Source organism: Onychomys torridus, chromosome 14 (assembly GCF_903995425.1).
Source record: "Onychomys torridus chromosome 14, mOncTor1.1, whole genome shotgun sequence".
Taxonomy (NCBI): Eukaryota; Metazoa; Chordata; class Mammalia; order Rodentia; family Cricetidae; genus Onychomys; species Onychomys torridus.
Window position 1 is genome coordinate 46,901,264 of NC_050456.1, and position 19,905 is coordinate 46,921,168.

General features: G+C 35.7%; 1 protein-coding gene across 21 annotated transcripts in view; it reads left to right on the plus strand.

The window, feature by feature from the left end:
- Gphn (gephyrin) overlaps positions 1-19,905 on the plus strand; it is a 396,859-nt gene that overhangs the window by 70,144 nt on the left and 306,810 nt on the right. For all 21 annotated transcript variants that reach the window (XM_036205531.1, XM_036205519.1, XM_036205528.1 and 18 more), the window contains exon 2: positions 17,035-17,113. In XM_036205531.1, coding sequence (XP_036061424.1) covers positions 17,035-17,113 — 79 coding nt within the window. The remainder of the gene's footprint in view (positions 1-17,034; positions 17,114-19,905) is intronic.

Consider the following 19,905-nt stretch of genomic DNA (forward strand, 5'->3'; position numbering starts at 1 on the left):
CAAGCCACGGAGAGCCAGCCAATAGACACTGTTCTTTCGTGGACTGCACTGTTCTTTCGTGGACTCTGCTTCCTTGGTTTCCCGCAATGATGGACTGCAAGCTGTAAACTGAAATTAACTGTTTCTTCTCTAATTTGGTGTTGGTCAGTGTTTCATCAAAAAGACAAAAAGCAAACTAGAACACTGGTTTACAGATGTGTACCAGCAGATACAGAAAACTTAATCTTGGGAAGAAAAATGACCATAAAACTTTGTGCTGACACTTGGGCTGAAAAAAAAAGAAGGCTATTGTGGTCTTTTTAGGCTTAGTGGCAAGTAAGTTTCTGAATGAGGCGGGTATTTTTATTCAATAACTGTCTACTTCCTACTAAGGCATTCTGTTAAAGAGACCAAGAAGAACCAGACAGAGAAAGTGCAGATCTGTTCAGGGTTGCATTGTAGATGCCATTCTCAATGTTCTCAGCTTGTTTATAATTAAATAAGATAAAGAATCAAATTTCAGACCTCCACCAGATTTGCCCTGTGAGTATGTCTGTGAGTCATTTTCTTCATTTCTAATTACTATGGAAGAGCCCAGCCCACTGTGGGTGGTGAACTTTATTTAAAAAGTAGCTGAACAAGCCAAAGAGAATAAGCCAGAAAGCATCATTTTTCCATGGTCTCTGTTTCAGTTTCTACATGCAGGTCCCTGTCTTGGCTTACCTTCATGGTGGACTTGTAATGATGATGAACCTTTGAGCTAAAGATAAATCCTTTTTTAAAACCAAACCTGGTTTTGGACTGGTATTTTTTTACATCAACAGAAAGTAAACTAGGACACTCACAGTTCCCACACGAGTTTAGAGAACAATCCACCTTGCCTGGTGTGTTTTCTATGGACCAACATTTTTAAAACTTGATTTTGACACTTGGGCTGCAAATATTACTTATGCCTGAATGAATGAGCTAATCTAAAAAATTTTCTTTGGTCTCATTTTTTTTTTTTAAGTTAAGGCTTTGAAGTAGGTAGCTTTATTCATTGTATGGGAAAATACCTGAAATTTAAATTAAGGAGGAAGGAAAGATTTATTTTGTCTCATGGTATTAAGAGGTTGGGTCTATTGGCCTTGACTACATTGATTCTGGGCCCTGTAGAGGCAGAATATCACATTGGCAGCAATATGTTACAGATAATACTCCACTCATGGCAGACAGAAAGCAGAGATATGCAGGGAAGATTCCAAGGACTGGGAATAACTTTTAAAGGTCCCCAGTTATAGTTATACTTACCTGTTGGTTTACGGATATGATTTCGAATCTAGTTAGGAAATATGCTGGTGGTAGTAGAGTCTCCTATAAGATCCATAACTTCACTAGCCCCAGGAAATTGTCTATGTTTCTATTACCAGGAATTATTTCCCATTTGTCTTAGTTATTCTTTATTATTTCTGTGAAGAGACACCATGAATGAGGCAGCTTATAAAAGAAAGCATTTAATTTGGTGGCTCATGATTTCAGCAGCTTGGAGTCCATAATCATTATGACAGAAAGCATGCACGCAGGCAGCCAGGCATGATGCTGCTGGAGCAGTAGCTGAGACCTTATACCCTGAACCACAGACACAGGACGCACTTCCTCCAACAAGACCACACTTCCTAATCCTTTCCAAAAGCTCTAACAATTGTGGTACAAGCATTCAACTGTATGAGCCTATGAGGGATCGTTCTCATCCAAACCTTCACACATCTTGCCTTGCTGACATGCCAGAGGTCGAAGGTGAGCCCCTATTGATGAAAATAGAGCACACTCAGGACACAGGACTTAGTTGTTTGAACTGGTTTGAATCTGAAAACTTTCTCCCTCTCGTCTAGCTTCTACAGTACCAGGAAATGTTATGCAAGTTTCCATAGGAGCGAAGCAAGTAACTTTGCCATATTGTAGTTCTTGTGTCACTGCTGGGTAGGACTGTTACTTGCTTCGCTCCTACCCAGCAGTGACACAAGAACTACAATATGGCAAAATATCCATAAAGGGGCAATATGCTGTAACTCCAGCTCCAGGGGACGAAATGCCCTCTTCTGACCTTGCAGTCACCTGCAGCCTCATGTGTATACAAATATCTGCAAATATACATGAATAAAAATAAATATTTGAGAAAAAGGATTTTTATAGTTGTCTATAACTAGAAAGCAGAGATTGAATTTGTTTCTGATACTATAATATTTATATATACTTTTGATAGCTATGCCATTATTTTTTATTATTGTACCTTTATTTTTTAGCTTTCAATTTTTAATTTTATTGAAAATGGATTTTTTTCTCAAGTAATATATCCTGATTATGGTTTCCCTTCCCTGTACTCCTCCCAGTTCCTTTACAGCTCCCCTCCTATCCAGATACATCTCTTTCTGTCTCTCATTAAAAAACAAATAGTCTTCTAAGGGATAATAATAAAATAAAATATAATAAGATAAAACAAAAACTAACACTGAAATTGGACAAAACAAACAGAAGGAAAAGAGCTCAAGAGAAGGCACAAGAAACAGACCCACTTGTGTTTATTTCCCTGATGGCTAAGGATGTTGAGCATTATTTTTCTTTGTTTCTTATCCATTTAAGTTTCCTTTTGAGTATTTTCTATTTAGATCTTTAACCTCATTTTTTAAATGTGTTATTTGTGGGTTTTCTTCATGGTTAAGAGAAAGATTTTTTATTGTAGATATGAGACAGAAAACATTTGCTTTCTTGATACCTATTATTTTTTTAGTTCTCCATATATTTTCGATATTAGCCCTCTATTTGATGTTTGGTTAGTAAAAATCTTCTCCCATTTTGTAGGCTTTTGCTTTGTCCTAATGATGGTGTCCTTTGCCATGCAAAAGCTTTTCGGTTTCACGAGGTCCGTTTATTAATTGTTGATTTCAGTGCCTATGCTAACAGTGTCTGTTCAGAAAGTTTTCTCCTGTGCTAATAAGATCAAGACTGTTTCCCACTTTCTCTTCTATCAGTTTATCTGGTTTTAGGTTGAAGTCTTTGGTTTATTTGGAGTTGAGTTTAGTGCAGGATAAGTATGGATCTATTTGGATTTTTCTACATACAGCTGTCCTGTTTGGCCAGCACTTTTGCTGTCTTTTTTCTCAGTGTGTATTTCTGGCTTATTTACAAAAAATCAGGTGTCTATAGGTGTGTGGATTTATATCTGGTTCTTCAGTTCAGTTCCATTGATCAGTGTGCCTGGTTTTGTGCCAATACCATGCTGTTTTTATTACTATACTTTGTATTACAATTTGAAATTGGAGTTGGCAATACCTCCAGCAATTCTTTTATTATTCAGGATTGTTTTAGCTTGTGTGTGTGTGTGTGTGTGTGTGTGTGTGTGTGTGTGTGTGTGTGTGTGTGTGTGTATGTGTGTTCAAAAAACTGAAAATTGTCCTTTTAAGATCTGTGAATAATTTGGATTTTGATGGGGATTGCATTGAATCTTTGGATTGCCATTGTTAGGATGGCCATTTTTAATCCTATGATCCATGAGCATGGGAGATCTTTCCATCTTCTGATATCTTCTTTAGTTTCTTTCTTCAACTCCACAAAATTTTTATCATACAAATCTTGATACTTTGTATTATTTGAGGCTATTGTGAAAGCTATTGTTTCCCTGATTTTTTTTCCTCAGCCATTTGTCATTTGTATATAGGAAGGCTACTGATTTTTGTGAGTTAATTTTGTATCAAGCTATTTTGCTAGAAATGCTTGTCAGATATTACAGGAATTCTGTCACCAGTCTATTAGCCAATTGAGAGGAGCGTTTTGGAGCGAGGAGCAAGTGACAGTGGGTGTCTGTGGTGGCTTGCAACTCTGTTCAGGTTCCCTATTTATACTTTAATATTTGTGCACAGATTTTACACTTTAATAAACAATAAAAGAATTCTTTAACAATCAGGTGTATGAGTTTCCTGTTGGAATTTTATCATGTGTAAATAAAGGATACTTGGACTTTTTCCCTTTCTATTTGTATCCTGCTCTAGCTAAGACTTCAAGCACAATATTGAATAAGTATGGAGAGAGTGGACAAGTTTGTCTTGTTCCTGATTTTGGTGGAATTGCTTTGAGGTTCTTTCCTTTTAAGTTAAACTGCCTATGGGATTAGTATAAATTGCCTTTATTATGTTGAGTTATGTCCCTTGTATACCTGATTTTTCTAGGACTTTTATCATGAAGGGATGTTGGATTTTTGTCAAAGGCCCTTTCGGGATCTAAGGAGATGATCGTGCCGTTTTTTGTCTTTCAGTCTGTGTGTATGGTGGATTTCATATTCAATTTATGTATGTTAAACTGTTCCAGCATCTTTGGGATGTACCTTACTTGATTGTGGCAGATCATCTTTGCTGTATTCTTGGATTAGGTTTTCAAATACTTTATTGAGAATTTTTTCATCCATGATCATTGAGAAATTGGTCTCTAATTCTCTTTCTTTGTTGGATCTATATGTGGTTTGGAAATGTGGGTAACTGTGGCCTCAAAATGAGTTGGACACTGTTCCTTCTGTTTCTTTTTGTGGAATACTTTGAGGAGTATTGGCATTAACTGTTCTTTGAAAATGTGGTAGAATTCTGAGCTAAAACCATCTGGCCCTGGGCTTTTTTGCTTGGGAAACTTTAATTTTGCTTCTTTTTCATTAGAGGTTATAATTCTGTTTAAATTGCTTATCTGTTCTTGATTCAACTTTGTTAAGTCATATTTGAGAGAAAATTATTCCTTTCTTTAGATTTTCCAATTTAGTGGAGTACAGGTTTATAAAGTATCCTTATAATTCTCTGGATTTCTTTGGTGTCTGTTGTTATATCCCCTTTTTGCTTCTAATTTTGTTGATTTGGATATTCTCTCTCTCTCTCTCTCTCTCTCTCTCTCTCTCTCTCTCTCTCTCTCTGCCTTTTAGTTAATTTGGGTAAAGGTTTGATTTTTTTTTTTTTTTCAAAGAACCAACTCTTTGTTTTGTTTCTTTTTCCTTTTTTTTTTTTTTTTTTTTTTTCCCCCCGCAAGATAGAGTTTCTCTGTGTGGCCCTAGCTTTCCTGGAACTCAAACTCACAGAGATCCACCTGGATCTGCCTTCCAAGTGCTGGGATCAAAGACGATTGAAATCATTGCCTGGCTGTTTGTTTTTGTTTCTGTTTTATTGCTTACATCCCTGAGTCTGATGATATTTGTTTTGCCATCTACATCTTTGAGGTGAGATTTCTTCTTTTTATTCTAGAGCTTCCTATTGTGCTGTTAAATTATTAGTATTATCTCTCCATTTTTTTTTAATCTGTTGAGATTTGCTTTGTGTACAAGTATACAAGTATATGGCCAATTTTGCAGAGAGTTTTGTTATGTGCTAAGAAGTTAAATTCTATATGTTAGGATGAAATGTTCTGTAAATATCTGTTTGGTTCATTTGGTTTATGTCTGTTAGCTCCAGCATTTTGTTTGGATCACCTGTCTATGGCGAGAGTAAGGTATTGAAGTCTGTCACTATCAGTGTTTAAGGGTCAATATATAATTTAAGCTGTTGTAGTTTCTTTTACAAACTTGGATGCCCTTATGTTTGGTGCATAGGTGTTAAAAATTGCAACCTCTTCTTGGTGACTTTTCCTTTGATGAGGATGTTGTTTCCTTCCCTATCTCTTCAAATTAGTTTTGGTTTGAAGTCTATCTTGTCATATTTTAAAATGGCTACACCAGCTTACTTCTCGAGTCCATTTTTTCCCACTATTTTACTGCAGGGTGATATCTATCCTTGATGTTAAGATGTGTTTCTTGGATGCAGCAGAAAAATGAATCCTGTTTTTACATCCTTTTTGTTAGTCTGTATCTTTTTTTCCCTTGAGGAATTGAGACCATTAATGCTAAGAGATATCAATGAGCAGTGTTTGTTGATTTCTGTTATTTTGGTGGTGGTGGTGGTGGTGGTGGTAGTGTATGTGTGTTTTCCCCCTTTCAGTTGCTATTCCTTCTGTTTTCTTAAGTGTAGTTAACCTTTTTACGTTGAAGTTTACCTCCTATCACCTTCCCTAGGGCTGGATTTGTAGATAGATATTACTTAAATTTAGTTTTATCATGGAATGCCATATTCTCCATCTGTGGTTATTGATTGTTTTGCTGGGTATAATATACTGAGCATCTGTGGTCTCTTCAAGTCTGTAGAACATCTGTCCATGGCCCTTTAGGCTTTTCCATTGAGAAATAAGTATTATTCTAATAGGTCTGCCTTTATATGTTACTTGGCCTTTTGCTTTGCAGCTTTTAATACTCTTTCTGTGTTCTGTACCATTAGCTAATTTTATTTATTTTGTGTCAAGGAGACTTTCTTTACTGGTCCAGTCTCTGGTGTTCTATATGCATCTTGTACCTTGTTGGGTATCTCCTTCTTTAGGTTAGGGAAATTTTCTTCTATGATTCTGTTCTAAATATTTTCTGTGCCTTTGAGTTGGGTTTCTTCTCCTTCCTCTATTTCTGTTATTCTTAGATTTGGTCTTTTCACAGTGTCCTGGATTATCTAGATGTTTTGTGCTTGGAATACTTACGATTTAAGTTTTTCTTTGACCACAGTATCCATTTTTCTAAATGTCTTGGAGTTGGAATTTTTTGGGGGGGGGGCTTCCAACCAGCTCCCAAATTAAGACCTGAAGACTTATTATGAGTTATGGATGCTAGGCCTTAGCTTAGGCTTGACCCACTAGCTCTTTTCACTTAATTTAACCTGTTTTTATTCATCTTCATATTGCTTTAGGGCTTTTTACCAAGCCCTACTTTCCTGCGTCCTCTGTATCTGCTTGGCTGGCCCTTGGGGTTTCCATGGCGTCTCTTTTCTTTCTTCGCTTGAGCCTAAATTTTTCCTCCTACTTAGTCTCCCTGCCCAGATGTCCTACCTTTACCTCCTCCGTCACTATTGGCAATTCAGCTTTTGATTAGACCCATCAGGTGCCTTAGGCAGTCAAGGTAAAACAGCAACACATCTTTACATAATCAAACAAATGCAGCACATCTTTACACAGTTAAACAAATATTCTGCAATAGTGTCGTCAATGCCTGAGAGTCTCTTCTATCCCTTGTAGTGTTGGCGAGGCTTGCCAACACCAACAAATTGAGTTTCTAAATTTTTTCATTTCCAGATTTTCCTCTCTTTGTGTTTTCTTTATTGATTCTCATTCCATTTTCATGCCTTGTACTGTTTTATTCATTTCCTTCCACTGTTTGTGTTTTCATAGCTTTCTTTAAGAGATTTATTTAAGGTCTTTTTCTTGTGCTTCAGCTATGTTGGAATATTCAGGACCTGCTGTGATAGAGTTGCTGGGCTCTAGTGCAGGCTTATTGTCTGGTTGTTGTTGATTGTGTTTTTATGCTGGCATCTAGGCATTTAGATTTGGGAAGATTGTAATTCTAGGTGTTGATATCTGGTTTTGTCTTTGTTGGATGAGTGTTTTGTTTCTTGGTTTCTGTTTCCCTCTCTGATTCTTAAGAGAGTATAGTGGCTGTCTGTTGCCTGGTAGGATTCTTTTCTGGGATCCTGATGGGTGTGGTCACTGGCAGTGTCAGGTGAAATGTGTTTCTAGGTATTGGGAGCTGACACATAGGTGTGGGGATAGACTACAGAGGAGCTGAAAGCAGGGTGTTCCACTAGGATCTACTTAGTCCCCTGAGAATGGAGCAGAGAGTATGGAGAGGCTGCAGCAGGTGATCTGCCACAGAGCTGGGGAAACTGGGGGATTGGACATGTAGGAATGGATAGAGGAGTGAAGGTCTGCCTACCTGCCTCTCTGGCAGGGGTGGCCTGTGGGTTCCCAAGGAATGCTTGCTGGGTTTGATGCCTAGTATAAAGCCATGAATGAGGGAAAGGATGTTTGGAGGGGAAGATCTGTGTGATTCCCTGGAGTTGGGTTGAAGGAGTTGCAGCTGATGGTTTGCTATAGAGCTGGGGATGAGACTGGGTGATTGGTTTTGGAATGGTTGAGGGAGAGGTGAAGATCTTCAGTTAACCTACCCACTTCCCTTGCTTGGAAACTGTTGTATCTTTACAATAACAGATATAAAGGACAGGGTAGAAATACAATAAGAAAAATTAGCTTCCAAGAAGTTAGATAGCATGCAACTCCATTTATATCCCTAAACAAACAAACAAACAAACAAACAAACAAAAAACCTTTAAGAATGAAAACAAATAAGTAATTGCCACGGGGAACAGAATAGTACAGGTGGAAGGTGTGAATACAAAGAAGTAATAATGAGGGGATTATTTTTAGCTTGGGGTTGTTTTATAATTTTGAAACTGTTGTGTATCTTGGTAGTGGTTAAACATGATGTAAAATTGCATTCCTCTGACAAAATCAACACATACAGACATGTAAAAATATTGGGGAAAACTGAGGAAGAATTGTATGCTAGCTAACAATAGTGTACAAATATTAAATGTCGAATTTTTCTAGCTTTAATATTATGATAAATAGTATCTCACCACTGGTGAAAGCAGAGTGAATTCTATAGTTTGTTTGTTTGTTTTTAACTTTCTGTGAGTCTGTGACTATTTCAGTATAAAAAGTTATATTCTCAGCTGGGTGGTGATGGCACACGCTTTTGATCCTAGCACGGGGGGGGGGGGCAGTTATATTCTCATTATTTTCTCAAAAGAGTGTATTGTGTATATTCTAAGCAATTCCAAAGTTCTTAAATAAAAATCTCAAAGATTTTCTGATATGTATATTTATAGAAGTTGAACATTTGTAAGTTTTGGGTCTATGATACATTTTAAGGGTTGTTTTGCATATAGATTGAGGCTTGTATTAAAATCATTTTTTTTCTGATATGCTTGCTTAGTTTTCCAAAACTATATGATGAAGGCCTGTATTTCTTTTCTGTTTAATTGCTTTTATACCATTGTCTTAAAAGAAATTTTCGTATGTGAGGATCCATTTCTGTTTTCTGTTTTCCTTTTCCCCTGATTAATTTATGAAGTACAGCATTATTTTGATGGCTATACCTTTCTAATAGATTCCTAAGTTCCCCATGTGCTTTATCCCCCTAGATGCAGTTAAAGTCAAAGTACGTAAATATAGTGGAATAAGAAAAGTACAGATTGAAACGGAAAGGGGAGAAGAAACTTGAACTTTTATGATGTTAAATTCAGTTGCTGTCACTATCATTTTTCTGATTCCATGTTTGGAGGGAAAGCTGGGCTATAGGAATTAAAGTGCTGAAGTCTCCTTTATTTTGTTTATTTATTTTTATTTAAACACCCCCCCCCCCAAGGTCTCACTGTGTAGTCTTGGCTGTCCTGGAACTTACTATGTAGGCTGGCCTGGCACTCACAGAGATCTGCCTAATTCTGCCTCCTAAGTGCTGGGATTAAAGGTGTGTGCCACTTATTCCTGAAATCTGAGGGGAAACACTTGAGTGTGCTTTCCAAATGTCAGAAACTACATAAAGAGGAACAATTGTGGGCCTTGTAACCAATATGGAGCAAACAGCAAAAGGAGAGAAAAAAAGCCACTGTTCTTGGTATTGGTACCATCTCTATACATTATGCCATTACTGTCATTGCTGACTATGCATGTGAGGTAGTTTGATTAATGTTTTGGTGTGGGTAAAATCTGGATTCAACTGATGGATTTTAATGTTTGCTATTCATTTAAATTTGTGAATAAAACCCTTGGACTGATTCTGTAATATATAGAGCTCACCATAAGTGTTTAAACATGTTTCATGAATGATTCAGATTAAGTGAAAAACTGATGGTGTCCACTGGGTGGAGCCGTATACTAGATCCAAGCACAAGTCTGAAGGACCAGCTGATTAAGGGTGATCAGCACAATTCCATGGATTGGAAGCTGTCTTCTTTGCCAGGAGTTGGCTGACAGCCTTTGTGCCAATCTGTCTGAAGCTTGATTTGTCCTTTTAGCTTGATATTTTTATTTTTAAAAAGTCCAATATAGAGTGGTCAGCCCTGAAACTACCCACAGAAAGAGAGAGAGAGAGAGAGAGAGAGAGAGAGAGAGACAGACAGACAGACACGAAGGACAAAAACAGACTCAATAGGTTGTATTTATATATTCTCTGTATATATATAATTTACATATATCTAACAATAATAATCAGAAAAAGAGACTATCAACTTGAAGTAGGATGGAGGCATGGGAGGGGTTAAAGAGGGAGTTAGTATGGGTTAAGGGGAAAATAATGTAATTCTGTTTCAATTAAAAATATATATTTTAAAAAGTGTCAGGTTGGGAGGGATGAAAGAATATGCACTAATATATCTGTCCTTTTCAGAAGAAAATGTTTGTCAACTCCTGCCTTAGACAATATCCCCCAAGGATTTCAGTATATTATATTCTCTTTTAGTTTGGGCTATGGATAATATCCTTACTAAAGTGAGAATAGCAGATTTGCAAACACAACCTTGTACAAGGCTGCAGCTATGCAGGCATAGGACCTGCCACTAAGAAGTTTGAAGCCAACCATATTGATGCCTAGAGATTGTCTTCTGATGAGACTGACTAGAATCTAGTTACTAATCAAACTTGTATTGCCATGATTATCATTATTATAAAAGTATTCATTGAAGAACAAAAGTTCAACAGAAGTGCTAATGGTATATACATTTGAGATAAAGTATTAGAAAGAAGATAACCCAGTAATTTGAAGATATGTTATTTTTGAAGAAAAACAGTAAGGAGCTAGGTGGTGGTGGTGCACACTTTTAATTCCAGCACTCAAGAGTCAGAGGCAGGGGGATATCTGAGTTCTGAGTTCGAGGCCAGGCTGGTCTAAAGAGTAAGTTCCAGAACAGCCAGGGCTACATAGAGAAACCCTGTCTTGAATACCCAAAGAAGAAAAACAGTAAGGAAACATGTATTAATTGGGTTTCATAATTCTGTTAAGTTTTAAAAAATATGTATATAATAATACTACTTAATGGTTTATCTTTTGGTTAGTTACGGGCAGTTAATGAAAATGAAAGCATGTATTTACTTTTTTTTAAAAGTCATATCCCAAGGCTAAATTTCAAAATTTGTATTAATATGTGGGCTTAGTGATGGGCAGTTCAATTTGATATACTTGTAATTAAATTTGACTTGTATATTAGAGATATTAATGTTTTTGAAGATTAGTAACTTACAGTGTAGGTTAAAAAAATTAGAATCTCACAAATTAAGGTAACAGTGTATTTACCAGTCAGATTTTAATTTTTGAAAACCAGAGCTATGCTTTATTAGAAATACCCATATGTCAGTGTTGAAGTCATTATGATCTATATTTTACAAAGAATCTTCTTTATAGGAATAGGGGAGCATACCAACATATGAATCTTACCTTAAATGTGTGTTATTCTAATAAATACTCAGGGAACTCCCACTGAACAAAATAAATAGAGTATTATAAATACTTACCTTTACCAGTTAACTTTAATTGTCAACTTTACACAACCTAGAATGTCTTGGAAAATGAGTGACAGTGTGAGGGATTGTCTATAGTTTTCCTACATTGGTTTGGCCTGTGGGCACATCTGCTACATATTGTCTAAAGTTAACAGATGGAAGAAGACCCAGCCCATGTGAGTGGCACCATTCCCAGTCAAGGGGTATTGAACCCCATAAAAGCACAAACAAGTGACACAGACATCCAGTCTCTCTTTGCCTTAGACTGTAGATGTGAGTGTGACTAGTTACTTCAAGGTCTTGCCACTGTGACTCCCTGCTGTGATGGACTGTAACCTGGAACTGTAAACTAAAATAAACCCTTTTGCCCTTAAGTTGCTTTTTGTCAGAATATTTCATTATAGCAAAAATGAAATTAGAATGTCATTCATCATACTATCTTTCTTTCCAAAATTGTTGTTTTTCTTTTTCATTCTTATTTATTATACTTTTGTACTTTAACTTATAATAAATGTAGTCTTATTTTGCCTTTTAAATTTAAACACTAAATGGACTCAACAGGTTGTATTTATATATTTATGCATTTATATTTATGTAACAATAGCAGTTAAAGAAAAAGAGGCCAGGAATTTGAAAGGCAGCTGAGAAAAGAGGGACATGGAAGGAACTGGAGGAAGAAAAGGGGATGGAATGTATGTAAATGATGTAATTATATTGTAACTTCTTAAATAAGCAAAAAGTAAGATATATATTATGTGTCTGAATTATTTTGTACAAAAGCCTGTTTCTGTCAACATTATTTATGTGACTCATCCACATTGATAGGTCTAATTCTCCATTAAACTCCCAACAGGTATTTAATTGCATTAGTATTTATTTGTTTGATTTTTTTTTTTAAAGATAGGTTTTACTATATAGCTTAGGCTGGCCTGATACTTGCTATATATAACATCTGATGGCCTTGAGTTCCAGGCCTCCTTCCTGCTTCTTTCTCTTGGGCACTAGAATTACATAAGCCACTACAGCCTGCCTTCAGAATAATTAATTAATTATAATATTGGTAGTCCTAATTTTGCACTATTGTAAACGATTCTTCAAAGAATTATTCATGTGTGAAATTTTTCCTTGGGGTATATATTTATGTATACAGTTGTTGGTGAAAAAACTTTATTCTCCGTTTTACTAGCTTTGTAACATTATTCTCCAGAGTAGTTATGTCTTCAACAACATTGCATTGAAATTTGACTAAGACTTAGTATATTGGAATTGAAGTATTAACTATGTGATAAGTGTCATTTGTGTATTTGCTAAGATTTTGATAGCTAAATTTTTTAAAAAGAAGCTCAAGTTCTTTGTGCAATCTTTTTTCTATTTTTCTCCAGAGGTGATGTGCTCCTAATTATTGGTATTTTTCCTATTTGTTTATAGTTTTATTATAAGATCCCCTATAATTGCCTTTTGATATACCTTCTTCTAATAAAAAGCTCATTTGGTTCAATTTATCTTGTGCTGAGCAACTAAATTAAAATTGAATGTTTTCATTATTATCTGGCTTTGCTCTAAAGATGTGATTTTCCCCTAGAGCAAAGCTGGAAGTCTGCTGTCTAGGTGATAACAGAAGACTGATACAGTGAGAGAGTAAGCAGTCAGAGATGTAAAGTGTTGTCACTATCAGTTACCACCATGAAAGCAAACAACATAGCACAAAGCTCACCATTTGAGTCTACTGTCATTGCAGAATAATTGTACTCCATCTTTCTATGTCTGTTCTTAGGTAATTTGAAATAATTTTCTCTGCTGTCCAGTCTAAGTGGCATAATCATGTTGTAAGAAAATAAGTGGCATTCTTTTCCTGTGATTTCTCTTGGATATCAACTGATATTTCAGGTTCTTTTTTTAAAACATATCAAGAGAGTTGAATATTGGTGGGAATAAGAGGAGAGCATTATTTGCTTCTAGAGAAAGGATAGTTTGGTGGGGCTCTTTAGTGCTAGAAAAAAATATACTAGAAATGGAGAAGAGGATCATTTCTCATTCATTTCATGAGACTCGCTGCATCTTGTCACGAAGGTATTCCTTGAATATTTTCTTGGGTTATGTTTCTTCTTGTATTTCTCTTTGGTTCCATGGAGTCTGAAGAGTTTGTAAATAGTGAGCTCACACATAAAATAAAATTAATACGTATTTCTTAAAATCCAAAACAGTTTCTGATGTCTACTATAACAAGGCTTAAATCTTTCACAAATATTTCAATTAAATTTATTAAGAAAAGACAGTACTATTAACATTTTACCTGCATTTATAACTATTGGTTATTCAATATGATATACATGTTTTCTATGCTTCATATTTGGTTTTGGGGGATTTTCATTTGAAGTATAATTATTTATATAAAAAGAAATATTTGCCAAGTGGTGGTAAAACACATGTTTCATCCCAGAACTCAGGTGGCAGAGGCAGATGGATCTCTGTGAGGTCAAGGTCAGCCTGGTCTACAGAGCAAATCCAGAACAGCCAGGGCTACACAGAGAAACTCTGTCTCAAAAAAAGAAAGAATGAAAATATTTTCTTTAAAAAAAAAAAAAAAAGATGTAGATGTAACCGTCTTGTTAAATAAGAAACACAGATCCAGTTGCAGAGTTAAAAGCCACGAGGTCAGAGCAAGAACTGAAAACTTTACCCTTCACTGCTTCTGCTGTCTTTCCTCTCCGCAAGAGAGCTACTTCTGTGTGTCTTTTCTTTTTATAGACTTTCTGTTCTGCTTTCTCATTGGTTGTAAACCCAGCCACATGACCTCCTCGTCACTGCCTGTCTGTACAGACCTCCAGGTCTTCTATGGTTGCTATTGAGATTAAAGGGGTGTGTTGCCATGCTGGCTGTGTCCTTGAACACACAGAGATCTACCTAGCTCTGCCTCCCAAGTGCTGTGATTAAAGGCGTGCACCACCACCGCCCAGCTTCTGCTATGGCTTGCTCTGACCCCAAGGCAACTTTATTAATATACAAATAAAATCACATTTTACAAATATAGTATCACCACAAAAAGATAAAAAAGTAACCTTTAGTTTAAAAAGAGAGAGAGAGGAGGAGAGCTAAATTATAGAAATAAAATGTACTTTTGGAGAAGGTTAAAGAAAAAGGTTATAGTCAGGTGGTGGTGGCATACACCTTTAAACAGGTGGATCTCTGTTCAAACCCAGCCTGGTCTACAGAGTGAGTTCCAGGACAGGCTCCAAAGCTACACAAAGAAATCCTGTCTTGGAAAAAAAAAAAAAAAAAAAAAAAAAAGAAAAGAAAAGAAAGAAAGAGAAAAAAGTTACGTTGTTAGATGAGAAAGGATTTTGTAAAATAAGGATTTTACCCTAAAGTGGGGCCAGCAAGATGGCTTAGGCAAAGCTGCTTGCCACTAACCCTCATTCCCCAGAATCCTGCGGGAAGAAAAAAATTTGATGACTTCTCATCTGGTGTTAGTTTGGGTTTCTATTGTTATGAAGAGACACAATGACCAAGGCAACTCACACACACATAGTAAATAAATGTAATGAAAAGATTTTAAACTGTGTCCTAAGGTAAAGGATTATTCCAAAGGAAATCAGAAAAGGGACAAACTAAAGGGACAAAGTACATCATAAAAAAGACATGAAAAGCTAAAGCTTAAAGAAAGATGACATCACAGCTGTGACTAAATTGACTATAATTAAAGGTCATAAACCTTGTAATGTTATTCTGAGGTAGAAAAGATTTCTGAGTAATATTATTACAAAACTGGCTTAGAAAACCAGAATTTTATAATCTATCCTTCTGATTAGATTATGTTCAAACATTAAATTTATGTTTGATGGTTGAGGAGGCCTCCGCTCAGAGGATAGCCACTGCTTCCTCATCAGGTTTGTTTGGAAGACTGGTGACCCCAGCAGATAGATCCCTGGTGCCCATGTGGCCGAAGGGGAGACCATCTCCTACAAGTTGTCTTCTAATATCCACGTGTGTGCCATGGCATGTGCACTCTCCCACACATGCTAAATAAATAAATGCAAATAAAGTGTTTTTATTTTTTTATTTTTAATTTTATTTTTATTATTATTTTTTTAGCTGAGGATGGAACCCAGGGCCTTGTGCTTGCTAGGCGAGTGCTCTACCACTGAGCTAAATCCCCAACCCCAATAAAGTGTTTTTAAAAAGCAATTATTTTAGCCAGGCAGTGATGGCACACACCTCTAATCCAAGCTCTTGGAATGCAGAGGCAGGCGGATCTCTGGGTTCAAGACCAGCCTGTTCTACAAATCAAGTTCCAGAACAGCCAAAGCTACACAGAAAAACTTTGTCTTGAAAAACCAATAACAATAATAATTATTGTTATTACTTAAGTTCCCTAAATAACTAAACTCAAAACCTCTCTGACCACATTTCTACTAACTCTCACATTTATATTTCTTAGATCAATTTTTGTTCGTTTGTTTGTTTGGTTGGTTGGTTTTGGTTTTTCGAGACAGGGTTTCTTTGTGTAATTCTGGTGCCTGTTTTGGATCTTGTGCTGTAGCCCAGGCTGGCCTTGAACTCACAGAGATCTGCCTGTCTCTGCCTCTGGAGTGCTGGGATTAAAGGTGTGCTCTACTGCAGCCTGGCTTCAGAAGTTATTAATTCTTCTTTAAGTATTGTTTTCTCTTCCATTCTCTCCTGTTTATCTGTGTCACTGTTGATTCCTATATAACTTACATTCTGTCCTTTTGTTTGTTTGTTTGTTATTTTTCATTTCAGACTTTTGTCAGCTGATTTTTTTAAGTTCAATAATCTTAGATTTTGCTATATGGAGTTGGATATGAAATCTGCCTAGTTCTTAATTTCATATTATACATATCATTTCTAAAACTATCTAATTTTCTTTGGTAGATTTTACTTCTTTGTTAATGTTTCCTTTTTAGGCTACTGTTAAGGATTTTTCTTTGCCTCATGTTAGTTTTCTTAAACATTTTAAACTCTGTATTATCTGTAGTGTTTTGTATTCTTTTTTATCTTGACCATTGTTTATACTTTGTGCTCTATCTCATACTTGTAACTTATTGTTTACAAGTATTGCCCATGGGGTGGAACAGTAAACATGGATATAAAATTTCTTTAATTCTAAATTAATATGAGCGAGGAGCCAGTTGTCTTCCAAAATTCTGTTGTTTTGAACTGGGCTGGCTTCTTGTCTGTTCTGCTGGCTTGCAAATACCAATAGCTGTGGTGATTTTCCTTTTCCCAAATAATCTCTTGATCCTTAGTCTATATAAATGGCAAATTTGATCTCTGCTGGCAGAGATAGTGGTAGTGTTTGTCTCTTTTATTTTTGGTGTGTGGGATCAAGGACTTGCCACTATGTATTGGTAAATTAATCTTCTAGAAGTAAAAAGAAAATTTCCACATTTTAATTGCTTTATATATTGCATTTATATAAGGTTAGTGTGTTTTAATTAGCTGCTTTTATTGAAATGCATTAACATTTTCCCCCTCAATTTACCAGGGGGAAAAAACGTCAATTCTGATATTTAGAAAAGAAATAGAAAGGCTAAATTTCATTTAAAAATTACTTTGGGCCACCAATAGCTGTAGTGAAATATAAACAAAAACTAATTTTCTTTTCTTTCCCTTTTTCTTGTTTAGTGAGTGATAGCTGCTTCAGAAATCTTGCAGAAGACCGCAGTGGGATAAATCTTAAAGATCTTGTCCAAGATCCTTCTTTGTGAGTATTTGTTTTTATCACTAAGTATAATTCAAAACTCTATTTTTGCATTAACTTAGAAATAGTTTTAACAGTTAATTTTAAACTTTTTTTTGGAGAATTTATTATATTTAGTAAGTCTGACAGAAGAGTTTCTTTTTATAAAAAGGATAAACATTAGAAGAGATGGTTGTTATCATGAAAGATTGACTTCAATAGCACTGGTAGCTGGTGACAGCAGTGTGGCAGTAGATAGTGGTCAAAGGAATTTCTTTCTTTATGGGTGGGGGCTTCTTTTTGGTTTTGTTGTTATTTTGTTTTGTTTTGTTTGAGACAGGGTTTCTCTGTGTAGCTTTGGTGCCTGTCCTAGATCTCACTATAGCCCAGGCTGGTCTCGAACTCACAGAGATCTGCCTGGCTCTGCCTCCCAAGTGCTGGGATTAAAGGTGTGTGCCATCACTGCCTAGCAAATTACTTTCTAATTGATTTGTTTGGGGAGATGAGAATAAATTTGCTTACATCAATTTTAAGTTTCTTTGAAAAATCTTATTTGCAATAATTATTCTTAAAATTAGAAATATAAAGCATTTGTAATAACTACATATACTTACATGTATTAGACCATATTTAATGTTCCAGATCAGAAAACTGCATACCTAAGAAAGTTTGGGGTTTTGTAGCTTTCAGTATTTTAAATTTTTTTGTTTGTTGAGTCATCATCTCAGCCCAGCCTGGCTTAGAACTCATCCTTGGCTGGCCTATAAGTCATGATCCTCCTGCCTCTGCCTCCCAGTGTCATGGATCACAAGCGTGTGCCACCATATTCCCCCCTGTTCTTTAAATTGTTTCTTTTGTTGTTTGTTCCTCAGATCAATTCCATTCCTTATAGGCATATATTTTAGTATAGTATTACTATTTAATAGTTTCCTCAAGTTTTTAAATTTTATACTTATTGAAAAATAGGTTCAAAAAGGTAGACCCCAAAGAGATTATTTCATACTATAAATCTGTGTGATAGATTGTCAAGACATATATAATATGTGTCCCACAATTTTACATCCATTTCACTATTAACAAATTAGTGGAATGCAATGAACCGGATAAGCTATTATTTGAACGTGGTCAAGGAGGGATGCCATAGTAGAAAAGAAATAGGAGAAACTCACAAATCTTGTAGGATAATTTTGTCTTTTTTCTAACTTGTAATAATGGAAGCAAAATTTGACTTGTGTCAATTGAGATTAGGGGATATTTAATAATCTCTTTTTTTTTTTCCCCATGGGTGATTTTTGTCTATCTCCATCTTGTAGGTGTTAAGTGCAAAAACAAGTAGACTTTGACAACTCATTTTAACTGGCTAATGTGGCTGTTTGAATTGCTAGTTTGTATGCATTCTAAATTTCTAAATAACCATTTAATAGCTTATTTTCTATTTCTGATGAAAATTAAAAGGTTGTACCCTCTGTATATGTATAATATGGCAATTTCTGTTGTATTATAAGAACTTTTTAGTTTTATATCTCAATGCAGTGAAGTCTTAAGTTATATCTGTATTAATAACAAAGCTGTATGTACATAATTTTTAATAATATAGGAAATTATTCTTCTCATGATTTAATTTAAGCTTTTCCCTCTTTAAGTAGAGTAATGCATGTTGTTTAAGTTACAGAAATTAAACTGTTTCTTCTGGAGAGATGGCTGTGATATAAGTATTAAAGCTATAGTCAGTTGTATTCTTTTTGTTTTTGTTTGTTTGTTTGTTTGTTTGAGACAAGATATGGAACAGTCCTGGCTGTCCTGGAATTCACTCTATAGATCAGGCTGACCTCATAATAACAGAGATCCGCCTGCCTCTGCCTCCTGAGTACTGGGATTAAAGGTGTGCGCCACCACCGCCCAGCCAGTTGCATTCTTTATAGAGCTTAATTCTGTTTACTTTCAAAACAGTGTTAAATGTGTGCTATCGGTGAGACAAAAATTCACCACTTTTGTGTTTTATAAATCCTCAAAAAACATTTACTTGTTTATTTGTTTCTAGCTTATGAGGTTTTGCCTGCATGTATGTCTATGCACCATGTGTGTACAGTACCTGCAGAGGTCAGAAAAGGGTGTCATATGCAATGGTACTGAAGTTACAAATGGTTGTGAGCTACCATGTTGTGCTGTGAATCAGACTCAGGTTCTCTGGAAGAGCTGCCAGTGGTCTTAACTGAGCCATCTCTCCAGCCCCATGTTTTAGATATTGCTTTTTTCTATCTAGCTATATTATTTGAAATTAGACTCAATTACAAACGTTAAAAGCTGTTTAAGTCTCAAAAGATCTATAGAAAAGTGTTGGTACTATTCACTCTGCTGTTGTTTGAGTGTTGGGTGTGGCATGTATGGTGTGGTTCATTTAATTTCCAAGTATTTTCAAAAACTCATTACTTACTTTACCAGATATGTGGTGTTTAACACTGAGAAAGAATTGCTCAAATGATGGGAGAATTACCTCAGTTACTGGATTACATTGTATTCTGTTTTAACTTTTGAAGACATATACTGTTTCTAGAGCAGCTGTATTATTTTACATTTTCACTAGCAATATATGCTAGTCTCCCCAATATACGCATGTCACCCCACACAGAGACAAGATTAAAAACCAAAAGCAACTTAACTTCCATCTTTGCCAACACTTATGATTTTGTGTTTAATAGTTACTTTCTTTCTTGGTATGCGGTAATTATCCAACATCTTGAGGAGTTTCCTGATACTTTGAATTAAAGTTCAGTAATTCTTTACGTCTTGTCTTCAGTATTGACTTTAAAATGTTT